The 13084-nt window shown below is 39.6% G+C and overlaps 1 protein-coding gene across 8 annotated transcripts in view; it reads left to right on the top strand.

Annotated features, from left to right (window-relative positions):
- Fam149b1 (family with sequence similarity 149 member B1) overlaps positions 1–13084 on the top strand; it is a 41193-nt gene that overhangs the window by 9433 nt on the left and 18676 nt on the right. For all 8 annotated transcript variants that reach the window (XM_051174466.1, XM_051174463.1, XM_051174469.1 and 5 more), the window contains 3 exons: positions 2144–2260; positions 6953–7117; positions 11510–11697. In XM_051174466.1, the coding sequence (XP_051030423.1) occupies positions 2144–2260; positions 6953–7117; positions 11510–11697 (470 nt within the window). The remainder of the gene's footprint in view (positions 1–2143; positions 2261–6952; positions 7118–11509; positions 11698–13084) is intronic.

The following is a 13084-nucleotide window of genomic DNA, read 5'->3' as shown; positions in this document are numbered from 1 at the left end:
TGAGACTGACTGCAGCGGAAACTGGGCGTCTCAAATCTTGAATTTTGAACCTTTATGACCTTTGGGTGTTTTTTGTTTTTTGTTTTTTTATTTTTTGAGGTCTGAAATCCTGGCTGGCCAGGCGTCGGTGATGCATGCCTTTAGTCTCAGCACTCGGGAGGCAGAGGCAGGCAGATCTCTATGAGTTCGAGGCCAGCCTGGTCTACAGAGCAAGTTCCATGACAGCCTCCAAAGCTACACAGAGAAACCATATCTCAAAACAAACAAACAGAAATAAAAAGAAACCCTGGCTGCCAGAAACTCATTATGTAAACCAGACTGGCCTTGACTCAACAGAGATCCAGCTGCCTCTGTCTCCAGAGTGCTGGGATTTAAAGGCCTACCTGGCCTGAGCATGTTTTTGTTTGTTTGTTTGTTTGTTTTTTGCTTTTTCTTTCCTTTAATGGACATATTTTGATGAAATATAATCTAAAGCCATGTTGTATATAGCCTCAGTTGAAAGAAAATTCAAGTTAGTAGAAGTTTTTGGACTTAATCCTAATCAACAACATTCTAACATATCAATCTAATCAAGCACACTTTTCTCTTTTGGAGACAAGGTCTCAATATGTAGATCAGACTGGCCTTGAACTCATTTATCTGCCTGCCTCTTGTCTCCTTGGTGCATGCACCACCCAGCTAGCAGTAAAACTTTTAAAAATGTATCTGTGTATGTGTGAAACAAGGTCTCAGATAGCCCAGGTTGGACTTGAACTTTCTTTTTTAAAAAATATTTTTTTCATGGCAAGGCTTGATAGTGCACTCCTTTAATGCCGGCATAGTGAGTTCCAAGACTGCCAGAGTTACTTAGTGAGACCTTATCTCAAAAAAAAAAAAAAAAAAATTCTTATGTGTTATAAGTGTTTTGCCTACATGTATTTATACATACTGCATATATGCCTAGTGCCCAGGGAAGCCAGAGCTCCTGGAACTGGAGTTACAAACAGTTGTGAACTGCCATGTAGATATTGGAAATTGAACCTGGTCCTCGGCAAGAGCAGAAAATGTTTTTAGCCCTTGAGCCATTTCTCCAGCCCCAGGAATTGAACTTTGCTTGTGAGCTGATGATCTTGAATTTCTTATTCTCCCCTACTCTCCACCTCCCAGGGCCTGGGATTGCAGACATGAGCTATTGTGTCACAAGCTGAGTAAAGTATCTTTATATCAGTAACTGGTTTCTGAGTATTAGGGCATTTCAGAAAACCTTTCTTTTCAACAAAATGATCAGGGAATGTTTTGTTTATACCATTGTCTACAAGTAATTCTCATGTACTTGAAAGGATATACATACAATTCCCTGAGAAACCACAATAGTACAACTGCTATTACTTAAATTTCTGTTCAATGTTATTAAGGATATGATTCATATGCTGGGTGGTGTTAGTGGAGCACACCTTTAATCCCAGCACTTGAGAGGCAGAGGCAGGTGGATCTCTGAGTTTTGAGGTCAACTTAGTGTACAGAGCAAATTCCAGGACAGGCTCCAAAGCTACAAAGAAACTCTGCCTCAAAATGAATAGATAGATAGATAGATAGATAGATAGATAGATAGATAGATAGATATAAAGATGGGTTAGAGAGGTGGCTCACTGATTAAGAGTATTAACTGCTTGACCCAGGTTCAATTCCCAACACCCACGTAGAAGTTCACAACTGTTTATAACTCCAGTTCTAGGGGATCCAACACACTCACATAGGCATACACACAGACAAAATACCAATGCCCATAAAATAAATAAATAAATCATTTTAAAGGAAAGAACATGACCCATCGTTTTCATTAGTTTGGCTGGGCCTTCATTCTCTTGTGGGGGATGGGAAGGGAGGTACTGTGTTTGCTGATGAGTGAACCCAGGGCCATGGCATGCTAAGCACATCCCTAACTTTCCTTGGATTATTCTTTAAACTCAGTAATAGCTTTGTTGTTTACATGTATAGTCTATAAAGGGGAATATAGCTGAGTAAGAATTCACATTTCCTCTCATGAGTCATTCTTAGTCAGTATCTGGCTGAATGTGTAGAGCCCTCAGATATGCGGCTGACATGCTCAGGTTTTGCAAACATGCCAAGTGAAGGTACTTCACTGTCTGTTCTTCATTGGAAGGATTCTAGGTAGGCAGATGATCACTCCGAGTGAAGGCTATGGACTGTACCCTAGATCACCTTCTGCTGTGTCAGCTTCACATGATGCAACCTTGTCTCAAGAGAGAGACTCTACCATGTAAGTGTTATTATGTGAGCACTTCCATCTCCCGGTGCAGTGATGGTTCCTGTGGGGATGATGGCACAGAAGAGCAAAGCCTTGGTCCTGAGACTTCTGTGCTGGCACTGCTGTTTTGCCACTTTTTGTTCTAAGACATATCAGCAAAGTGTGTCCCAAATAAAAGTTTAATGTACCAGGTTGCCATAAGATAAGGGCTATCAACCACTAAGACTGTACAAAAATCCTATCAATTTGCCACATTATATTAAAACAAACTCCCAGTAGGTTCCCCTTGCCTTGAAGATAAAATAAAATTATAAGCTGGCCCTGCCTACAGCTCTATTTTATCTGTCACTTTCTTGTCTCTCATTCAGCAGTCCTCACGTCAGCTGTCTTTCACATCGTAAATGCATTAAAATGTCTGTTCTGGGTGTGCTCTTAGACTGGGAGGAGCCATACATGAACAATTCAGTGATTATTTGTGTGTCTGACTGAGACCTAGCACAGTGCCTGTGAAACCATTAATGTTCTTCAACTTTCTTCCTTTTTAATCTAAGTGAGAACATATTTACATGAAAACAAAGTACACAAAAAAAGCAGATTAATATATAAATTCAGATTGTGGTTTCAAACAAGGTTATCATTCAACCTTGGTAGTGTGTAAGCCAAAATAGTAATCCAGGAAGTTAAAGTGTTAGAAGATGGTGTCAGGCTACAGAAGAACATGTGAAAAGTTGAGTTTGTACCAGGCATTGGTGCCACACGCCTTTAATCCCAGCACTTGGAAGGCAGAGGCAGGTGGATCACTGTGAGTTCGAGGCTAGCCTGGTCTAGAGTGAGTTCCAGGACAGGTTCCAAAGCTACACAGAAATCCTGCTTCGAACAACCAAAAAAGAAAAAAGTATTCTTCTGGGTTGTGTTTAGACAAGGTGTCACTATGTAGCCCTGGGTAGCCTGGAGTTCACTATGCAGACCAGGATAGCTTCAAACTCACAGAAATTCCCTGTCTCTGCTCCTGAGTGTTGGTCTTAAAAGCATATACCACTACTAGACCCATCTGTTACGAGCACTTTCCGGCCAGCCTGGTCCCACAGCCATGGCAGCCCCAAATAATACACTGTATTAGTTATAAAACTGTTGGCCTGTTATTAGCATTTCTTCTTGGCTAGCTCTGTCTTAAATATTAACTCATTTCTATCAATCTGTTTCCATGCAGTCTTATCTTACTGGAGAGAGGGTCTGGACCTCTAACTCCTCTTGCATCCTACATTTCTACTCCTCTCTACTACACTTCCCAGAATCCTCCCTGTCCTCTAGGCCAACAGTTCTTTATTCATTAACCAATGAGAGAAATATGTTAACAGAATGACATCTCCCATCATTTCCTCTTTTCTGTCTAAATAAAAAGAAGGGCTTTAACTTAGTAAAGTATATAACAAAATTGTTAAAAGTTATCAAATAAGAACTATAGTTAACAATATTTAGTCCATTAACATCAAGATTTAAAGAAAATATTCCATCATCTATCTTTATGAATCTAAAGTCTTATATGTACCTTATCTTTAATCCTAACTAAGGAAAACTATAACCATAACTATCTGTCTTCAACTCCTTCAAAGACCACAGAAGGATAATATATAAACTCTAGACTTGACAGAGAACTCACTGCCTGGTCAGTCACCCAAAGTTTTCTGTAATGTTCCATCTTCAGTCTATAGGCCATATTGTGTTTGGCAGACTTCTCAGCAAAGCAGGAAATTTCAGACTATCCACCTGTGTTGGCAGTTTGTCAATCATTTTTCTCTGTGTCCTGCAGACTGTCTGGCAGACTCTTCCATGAAGCAGGAACTCTGTAGCAATGTCCATCTTGAATCAGTATCACTTTTCTGTGGGTCCTGCATGTCCAGTTTATACAGCATAAAATCGAACAGTCCAGACAAGATCAGTACCTTGCCCAAATGGCTAGTCTTGCCATATTGGAAGCAAATTCCATAACAAGTTTCTTCAGTGTCCATCTTCCTTTCTGACACAGTTGGTATTGCCAGGAGCAGTTGTGCCTCACTGTTTAGAAAAACCCTAAATCATTTTAAATGCCATATTCTATATGTTTTTCAAAGGTTTGAAGAATATTTAGCCACCTCAAATACATCTCTGTATATCTAGAAAACCTAACTAACTTAACTGTAAGTTTTGACTATTATAGGTAACTACCTATAATTTGTACTTAATTATACATTGCATTTTTAAATGGGCTATATAAACACAATACTTAGGGCTGGAGAGATGGCTCAGAGGTTAAGAGCACTGGCTGCTCTTCCAGAGGTACTGAGGGTTAGCTCACAACCATCTGTAATGAGATCTGGTGCCCTCTTCTGGTGTTCAGGCATATATACAGACAGAACAATGTATACATAAATAAATAAATATTTTTAAAAACACAATACTTAAACAAGAGGAGAAATATACATATTACAAAATTGACCTTAAATTTGTATCAATAAAGAAAAATCTATTCCAAAACAAAGTGTTCATTTCTAACCATAATCCCCCTTTTACCTTTAAAAAGAGATTGGTTGTGATCATTAACCATTTATAACCAACCCCATTTAGATAAAGACAAACATTTACAGACAATATTTGGGAATTTGGGCATCGTTCTTTCCAAAGTGCTTCCTGCTTGTTGGGAACACTGTAATACCATGGGAATCTAAGAAGATGCTTAAATCCTGGCCGTAGTCTTCAAGGCTGCCTTGTCCCAGCTATTTTGAATGTTGGATCACCTGGGACACTGTTTCAGTGGGTCTTGTTTGATCAAACCATATCAGTATGGAAGGAATTCACAGCTTTTTATTTTCTGTGGAAACAAAAATAGAAATTCTTTTCCCCAGTAACCTGTCCCTAGACTTAAATTTTGAAGTCAAAGCATTTTAAAAATATATAAATTGGATTAATTTAGCAGCATTTATAATTCTAATGTATTTTGGCAGCTGTATCTCTTTCCTTGGCAAACAAGCAATTTAAAGACATAGTATACAGCATCCAGACTCTATGTGTATTTTCCATTTTTACATGGCTTTTTTATTACTCTATTTCTTTTTCTTTTTTTAATTTTGTGAGACAGGATTTCTCTGTGAACTTTTGTCTGTCCTGAAATTCACTCTGTACACCAGGTTTGCCTTGAAATCACAGAGATTTGCTTGTCTCTGCCTCTTGGGTGTTGAGATTAAAGAAAGGCATGTGCCACCACACCCTGCTACTCTCTCTTTTTTTTTTTTTTTTTTTTTTTTTTTTTCTATTTTTTAAAACCACTTTATCCTAGGTTTTTTTTTTCCTCTCCCAAGCCTATGTATATTTTAAAATATACTGTAAACCTTTAGAGGTTTTTCTTTATCTTAGTCTGTCTTTACTGTAAATCTTTTTTTTTTTTTTTTGATCATGAGACATTTGTCTGCTAAACAACAACATTATTAAAATTAAAACAGTGACTGTTTTAGCCATTGTCTTTTCAAAATGACGGGAGTACATTTACCACCAGCATTGAGAGTTGTGCTCACTGCCTTGGTCTATGCCTGCCACCAAGCAGCATACTGTTTGGCTTGGTAAAGTGGTCACTGCCACTACCAGCTGCTGATACAAACCTTTTTTGTTTGGTAGCAGGGCCTCTTAAAAGAGCCCGGCGGTTTTTTGTTGCTTATGCCAAGTCAGGAAGACTCCCTTAAAGGAGCCAAGCAAGTCTCTGCTTGTCGATAGCAAAACAGAGCCCAACCTAGAAAAATGCTGCTACCAAATGCTCTGTTCTTTTGTTTCTAAATCCCTTTTTAAGCTTTTGTCAAGTTGTAAGTGGAAATTCTTAGTACTCACAATGCAGGCACCATTTTGTTACACCCATCTATACTTATTTTAAAACATATTTCAATAGATGCTTTTGGGAACAATGCTATTGGGAAACTAAATTCTACCTCCTAGTTGAGGAAGTCAGATCCTACCATGTTATACATAATACAACAACCATCCATACAGTGAAGTGCAGGGGATGCCTCTGGGACACAAGGTTTCCAGTGATTTCTATGATGTAATGTCATAGGCAAAAGCAAAAAATAGCCAGGTAACCAAAAGGATGAGAGAATGTATACAATAGTATAAAGTGTTCACAAATCATGTCTACGATGGGCATTGGTGGCCCACACCTTTAGTCCCAGCAACTCAGGAGGCAGATCTCTGTGAGTTTAAGGCCAGCTTTGTCTGCAGAGCTAGTTCCAGGACAGGCTCCAAAGCAATACAGAGAAACCCTGTCTCAAAAAACAAACAAATCATATGTCTAATAAGAGTTAGTATCTAGAAAGTAAGGAATTTCTGCAGTTGAAAATCAAAAACAGCCTAACTGAAAATGGACAGAAAACATTAATAAATGGTTCCCTAAAGGTATGTGAATGACCATCAGCTGTATGAAAAGACACTCAGGGTTACCATCAGAAGAGAAATGCAAATCAAAGCCAGGCAGTATCACTTAGCATGACCAAGGTACTGAGTACAGTCCCCCAGTACTGGAGGAAAAAAAACAAAAAAAAAAAAAAAAAAAAATCTTAGAATCTTAGTTCAAGAAAGTATTGCCAGGACAAGGACGGTTTGTTGCAAAAGTTATGTTACTTGTCATGTGAGAGCTGTTTGTATTAATATGTCATTAATACTGCCTTTTCTTCCCTCTCCAAGATTTGGTATAAGGGGAAAGAAGTTACATTTTTCATCTTATGCTCATAAAGTATCTCCCACCACCAAACCCTCTGGCTTGTGTGCTGTGGAAGGGGAAGAAGTGGACTGTATAATTTTTTCTGAAGGAATAATCGAGGAGTACCTAGCTTTCGACCACACAGATATGTGAGTACTGTCTTTTAAGATTTCCACTATGTTTTGTGTATCACTATCTCCTGTTTTGAAACTGCACTATCGGTTTGTAACAGTTTGTTGTCTGTTCCCCGTCATCTCCAACATGTAGAGCTCATGTCCTTTTGCTTCCACACACCAGGCTTCCCTCTTCATTTGTGTTTTTGCCTTTTCCTGAGATCAGAGATTTTTAAATAACTTAATTTTCTCTACAGAATTTGATTTTATCCTTTTACAAATTATCACCAGTGGAAACTGAAACTTCAAAGACTAGTTGAAGAGATGTGAATTTTTGTTTATTTAAATTAAACTTTATTACTTTATTTTTGGTATTATTGTTGTTTTGAGATAGGGTCTCATTATGTAGCCTTGACTGCCCTCAAACTTACAGAAATCTGCCTGTCCCTGCCTCCCCTGTGCTAGGATTAAAGGTGTGTGCCACCATGCCCATCTAATTCTTACTTGAAAAGGATGCATATAGTTTATACAATTAACAATATGTATTTATATCCACTTATATTCTGATAGCAGTCATATAATAGATATTACCTTGACATAAAATAGGTGAGAATCAGGGTGCTTAAGTAATTTTCTGTGGTAAAGTTAAAACCAAAACCTTATTCATCTGATTCTAAATCCCAGTAATCTCATCATATTGCATGCTACCTTTCTGAAATATAAACTGTTTTTCTAAGGCTTTAAAAGTTCTAGAAATACTGGGGACATAACTCATTTGGTAGAATGTCTTCCCAACAAGAACAGAGCTCTGGGTTAAATCCCCAGCACTGCATAAACTGGAAGTGGTGGCTGCTGCTTGTATCCTAGGAGGCAGTGAAGGGAGAATCAGAGGCCCCCACCCTCTGCTACAGAGAAAGTTTAAGGCGAGCCTGGGTTGTGTGAGACTCTGTCTCAGAAATAAACAAATAGGGCTAGGGAGTGGCTTTGTGGATAAAGTGCTTGTATCACAATCCTAACAAATTGAATTCAGATCCCTAGAGTCCACAGAAGCTAAATGCAGTTTTTGTCATTCCAGAATTTCTACAGGGCATTGAGAAGCAGAGACAAGAGAATCTAGAGAAGCCGGTGGGCCACTTAGCATGGTATATATTAGTGAACAAGAGAAATTTCGTCATGATTGACACACAGGTTGTCCTCTAACCTCTGCATGTGTACCATGGCAGGCACACACCTACACTCACATGTACACTCATCACATACACAAAACTAATTAATGGGAATGCACCCTAGCTTAGGAAAAAAAAAAAAAAGATCCAGAACCTATAGACATAACAGCACATCTAGAGGTATGAGTATCATGTTGGGCTGTGTGGTTGGATCTGGTTATTGTGTCACGGAAGACTTCTCTTCTTCCGTGGTGATTCCTACTGCCACATTCTCTCTTGTGTTCACTCTTGTGCAGATTGCAGTATCAGTAGTGTAAGGACGTTTTTATGTGGCTTTTGATTTTCTAAAGACTCTTCTTCCCCTAGCCTTTGTCATCTACTTCTTCTGTCTTGTGTTTCCTCAAACCAGAAGTCCTCCCCTTTGGTCCTTCTTCTTAAATTATGAAGAATGAAGTTGACTGAACTAAGTTAAAATGTGTGATACAAATGGCTTGTGTATGTTCAGGGCACCTCTCCCTTTTTCTGATGAGACTGAATTTTCAGGTACTATGAGCAAGAGTTCAAAAGACAGCCGTATTGTAGATACTACCAAATTACCTTCTTGTAAAATGACACAGTAGTTGGGCCTCTAGAATGTTCCTAACCAAAGCTGGCCCTACTGGACAGACCTGTAATCACAGTTATTCAGGAGACTGAGGCAAGGAGAGTCACAAGTTCAAGGCCAAACTGGGCTACCAAGTGAGATCAGGCCAGCTTATATAATCCAGTGAGACACTGCTTCAAAATGAAAAGATAAAAGCCCAGCTGTAACTCGGTGATAGAGCAGTTTACCCAGCATGCAGAAGATCCTGCATGGACAGAGACTCCAGTGTCACAGGAAAAATGTTCCTAACTGAAATATTTAAGGTCACAAAATGAGGGGAAATGCCTGTGGGAAATGAATATAACTTAAGCAAATGATTTGTTTACAAGTAGAAAAACCAGGAAAAATAACATTCCTAACTTATTCTTTCTATAAAAAGTAAATTTAATTTGGGAGGCAGAGGCAGGTAGATCTCTGTGAGTTTGCAACCAGCCTAGTCTACAAGAGCTAGTTCCAGGACAGGCTCCAAAGCCACAGAGAAACCCTGTCTCGAAAAAAAAAAAAACAAAAAAAAAAAAAAAAAGTAAATTTAAATTTCACATATAAAAATTTTCGTATGACAGATCACATTGGTTTAGAAAGCAGATATGGCAGACTTTTTAAAAAATGAGATTTTTTTTTTTTTTTTTTTTTTTTTTGAGACAAGGGCCTGGCCTGGAACTTGATATGCAAACAATGCTGGCCTGGATCCTGCTTCTGCCTTTAAGTGCTGGAATTAAAGGTGTGTGCCACGTTAGGCCTCAAAAGCATTTTAAACCCTAATAGATATCTATGAGTCATAGAAGTTCTTAAATGATGATGTTAAACGGCATTCTGCGTAGGAAAAAGAAACAAAGTCAAAAAACTAGGCAAAAATATCTGTACTACATTCGTAGAATTAATTTGTTTAATGTATACTTGAATGAGGAAAAGACTAAGGATTAAACAGGAAAAGGACATGAATAAAAAGTTCATATGAGCAGAACAAATATTTTAAATGTTTGAAATTAAGCCATGTTTACATTAGAGATCAAATTAACCCAGAATGAAATGCTGTGATCTCCATCAGGTTGAGAGAACCCCCAGGGAATTCCAGAAAGTGTCTTCTTCACTATTGGTCTATAGAACCTCTTGAGAGGGTGGTGGGCCGTATCTTTCAGATTGCAAAGCAGATGCCCTTTACCACACTAATTGTATTCATAGGAATCTGTTCTACAGATGTAATCATCCATGAAATAAAACACTGTATAGCAATTAGAGTACCTACCACAGTCAAAAGCCTGCCTAGTTGGGTACATAGGTACATGTGGTGCAGCTGCTGGAATTCTCCAGCTGTTCTTGAAGAGACAGATTGATATGTACTGATAGGAAAGTTCCAGGTGCTCTGGTAAATAAAGAATGAGGTACAGGGTAACACAGAATGTGATTTTTTTCCCCTGTGGAACAGTACAGAATATTTGCTTCTCATGAAGGGGATGAAAGTGATGTAGGAGACATCCTTTTCACTATGAGTTCTTCTACACAATTTGAGTTTTTCATCAAATGATGGCACATGCCTACAGTCCCAGCATTTTGGGGGTAGGGGCAAGCGAGATCACAACAAATTTAAGACCAGCCTGGTCTACATAGTGAATTGTAGCCAGTCAGGGCTACACACCAAGACCCTACCTCAAAAGTAACATTTAAAAATGAAAGAAAGTAAATACAGTTCATCCAATCACTCTGATCCTTTTAGCCCCTGATAATGCCAAGCAAGTTCCTCCTCAGGCAGCTGCCCTGCATGAGCCTCTTCCCTGCCTATTTTGTTCTGGGGACCTCTGCTGCCTGAGGGCAGCCTCATTGTAGGAACCTGGAATATTTCTCCCACTCCTCAGCCACTTCCTGAATTTTCTTTGTCCTACTTTTTAATAGTCTATGGTAGTGGTTCTCACCCCTCTAAATGCTGTGACCCTTTAGTAGTTTCTTATGTTGTGGTGACCCCCAACCATAAAATTATTTTGTTGCGGCAGGTGATGGTAATGAACACCTTTAATTCCAGCACTCAGGAGGCAGAGGCAGGAGGATCTCTGTGAGTTCGAGCCAGCCTGGTCTACAGAGTGAGTTCCAGGACAGCCAGAGCTACACAGAGAAACCCCGTCTTGGAAAAACAACAAAAAAATTATCTTGTTGCTACTTCATAACTAATTTTGCTACTGTTATGAATCGTAATGTAAATATCTGATATGCAGCCGGAGCCACAGGTTGAGAACCGCTGGTCTATGGTAAATGAGCATACTGTCAGCTAGCCCTTTCCCCAGCCCCAGGCTATTGGTTTTCCCCTTAGAAAAGCAGATAGGCTTGGCTCCCTGGGAGTTCCTGGTTATAGGCATGACATAGAGTCTCCAGAAGACACAGGACTTCCATTCTATTTCAGTCCCCACCTTCCTTTTGTGGAGCACTAGGACAGGGTGCGGGTAAAACAAGGAACCAGTCTCTTCTATTGAGAACTCCTTTACTTCCCAAGGCAGCTTCAGGTGCTACATTTGCTGGGTGAGGAGGGGGGTGGAGCAGGCACAGCATGTGCATTACTGTGTATAAAGAACAATGGTGGGGCTCAGGGAAGAGTAATCATGAAATCTTTCCCTCTCGCTTCTATTCCAGGGAAGAGGGATTTCCTGGAAACAAATCAGAAGCAGCTACAGAGAAACAGAAATTAGGGTACCCTCCCATTGCTCCATTTTACTGCATGAAAGAGGATGTCCTTGCTTATGTTTTTGACAACGTGTGGAGCAAGGTTGTGGGCTGTATGGAGCAGTTGACACGTAGTCACTGGGAGGGATTTGCTTCTGGTAAGGATCCTAATGAAACCAATGTGAAAAAATAATTACTTATGATATACAAATACCAATTAGTCTTTGTGTGTGTGTGTGTGTGTGTGTGTGTGTGTGTGTGTGTGTGTGTGTGTGTGGTGCTGGCCAAGCCCAGGACCCTGTGTGTGCTAGGCAAACACTACCACCAAGTTACAACACAGCCCTTTTAATTTTTTAATTTTAAGACAAGGTCTCACTGAGTTACTTAGACAAAGCTTGAATTTGTGTTCCTCTCAAGTTGCCTACACCGACCATGTTTCCTGCCATGAAAATAATGGACTAAAACTGCATGCCAGCCCCAATTAAATGTTTTCCTTTATAAAAGTTGCTGTGGTCATTGTGTCTCTTCACAACAATAAAACCCTGAGACAGAAATTGATATCAGGGACCAGGGTATTGTTGTGAAAGACCCAACTGTGCTTTTGTTTAGAGGAATGTGGAATTTGGGACTTTGGATTAGGAAAGCAGTTTAATGCTTTCAGTGGGGCTTAATGGAACATGGAAGAGAGTGGTATTAATGGTGACTTGAACTGTAGGGAATTTATATGTGGCCTAGAGATCATTGTTGTGAAATTTTGGTGAGGAAAAATGTGGCTATTTTCTGCCCATGTCAAAAAAAAAAAAAAAAAAAAAAAAAAAAAAAAGTCTGCCTGAGACTAAATTGAAGAGTTATGGATTAACAGCTTTGGTAGAAGAGATTTCCAGACAGCCTTGTATTGACTGTGTTGCTTGGCTATTAGTGTCCGTACTTATGCAGATCTGTAATGCAAAGGAAAAATGTAAAATGTACAGTTTGAGGTGAAAAAGAAGTATGAGAAAGTATAAGAAAATTAAAGAAGCCTGGCAGTGGTGGCACAGGGGGTTCTCTGTGAGTTTGAGAGTGAGTTCCAGGTCAGGCTCCAAAGCTACACAGAGAAACCCTGTCTTTAAAAACAAAAGATTAGATTAAAGAAAAGCCTTATATTGTAAGCGGAATAAAGGGAGTAGTGACCTCTGAGCAGGATCCCACCCAGCTAAGCTTCCAATCTATGAAAAGGGATTAAAGCAAAGTTTGGAGCTGGGTGGTGGTGGTGGTGGTGGTGCATGCCTTTAACCCCAGCACTTGGGAAGTAGACATCTCTGAGTTTGAGGGCAGTCTGATCTATAGAGCAAGTTTCAGGACAGCCAAGGCTTAGTCAGTGAAGGAAACCATCAACAGAAAGCTGGTGAAATGGTATTTGGACAAGCAGGCCATGTTCCAGTCCCAGAAAGCAGCAGAACTTGGCAGCTTTAGCCACATGGTTTGGCCTTAGAGTCAAGGAAAGTCACTGAGGCCAGGCATGTGTCAGGAGGCTTTGAGAGGCCATTACATGAAGCTGTGAAGGGG

This window comes from Phodopus roborovskii, unplaced genomic scaffold (genome assembly GCF_943737965.1).
Source record: "Phodopus roborovskii unplaced genomic scaffold, PHOROB, whole genome shotgun sequence".
NCBI lineage: Eukaryota > Metazoa > Chordata > Mammalia > Rodentia > Cricetidae > Phodopus > Phodopus roborovskii.
This window is presented reverse-complemented; position numbering and strand designations above follow the sequence as displayed.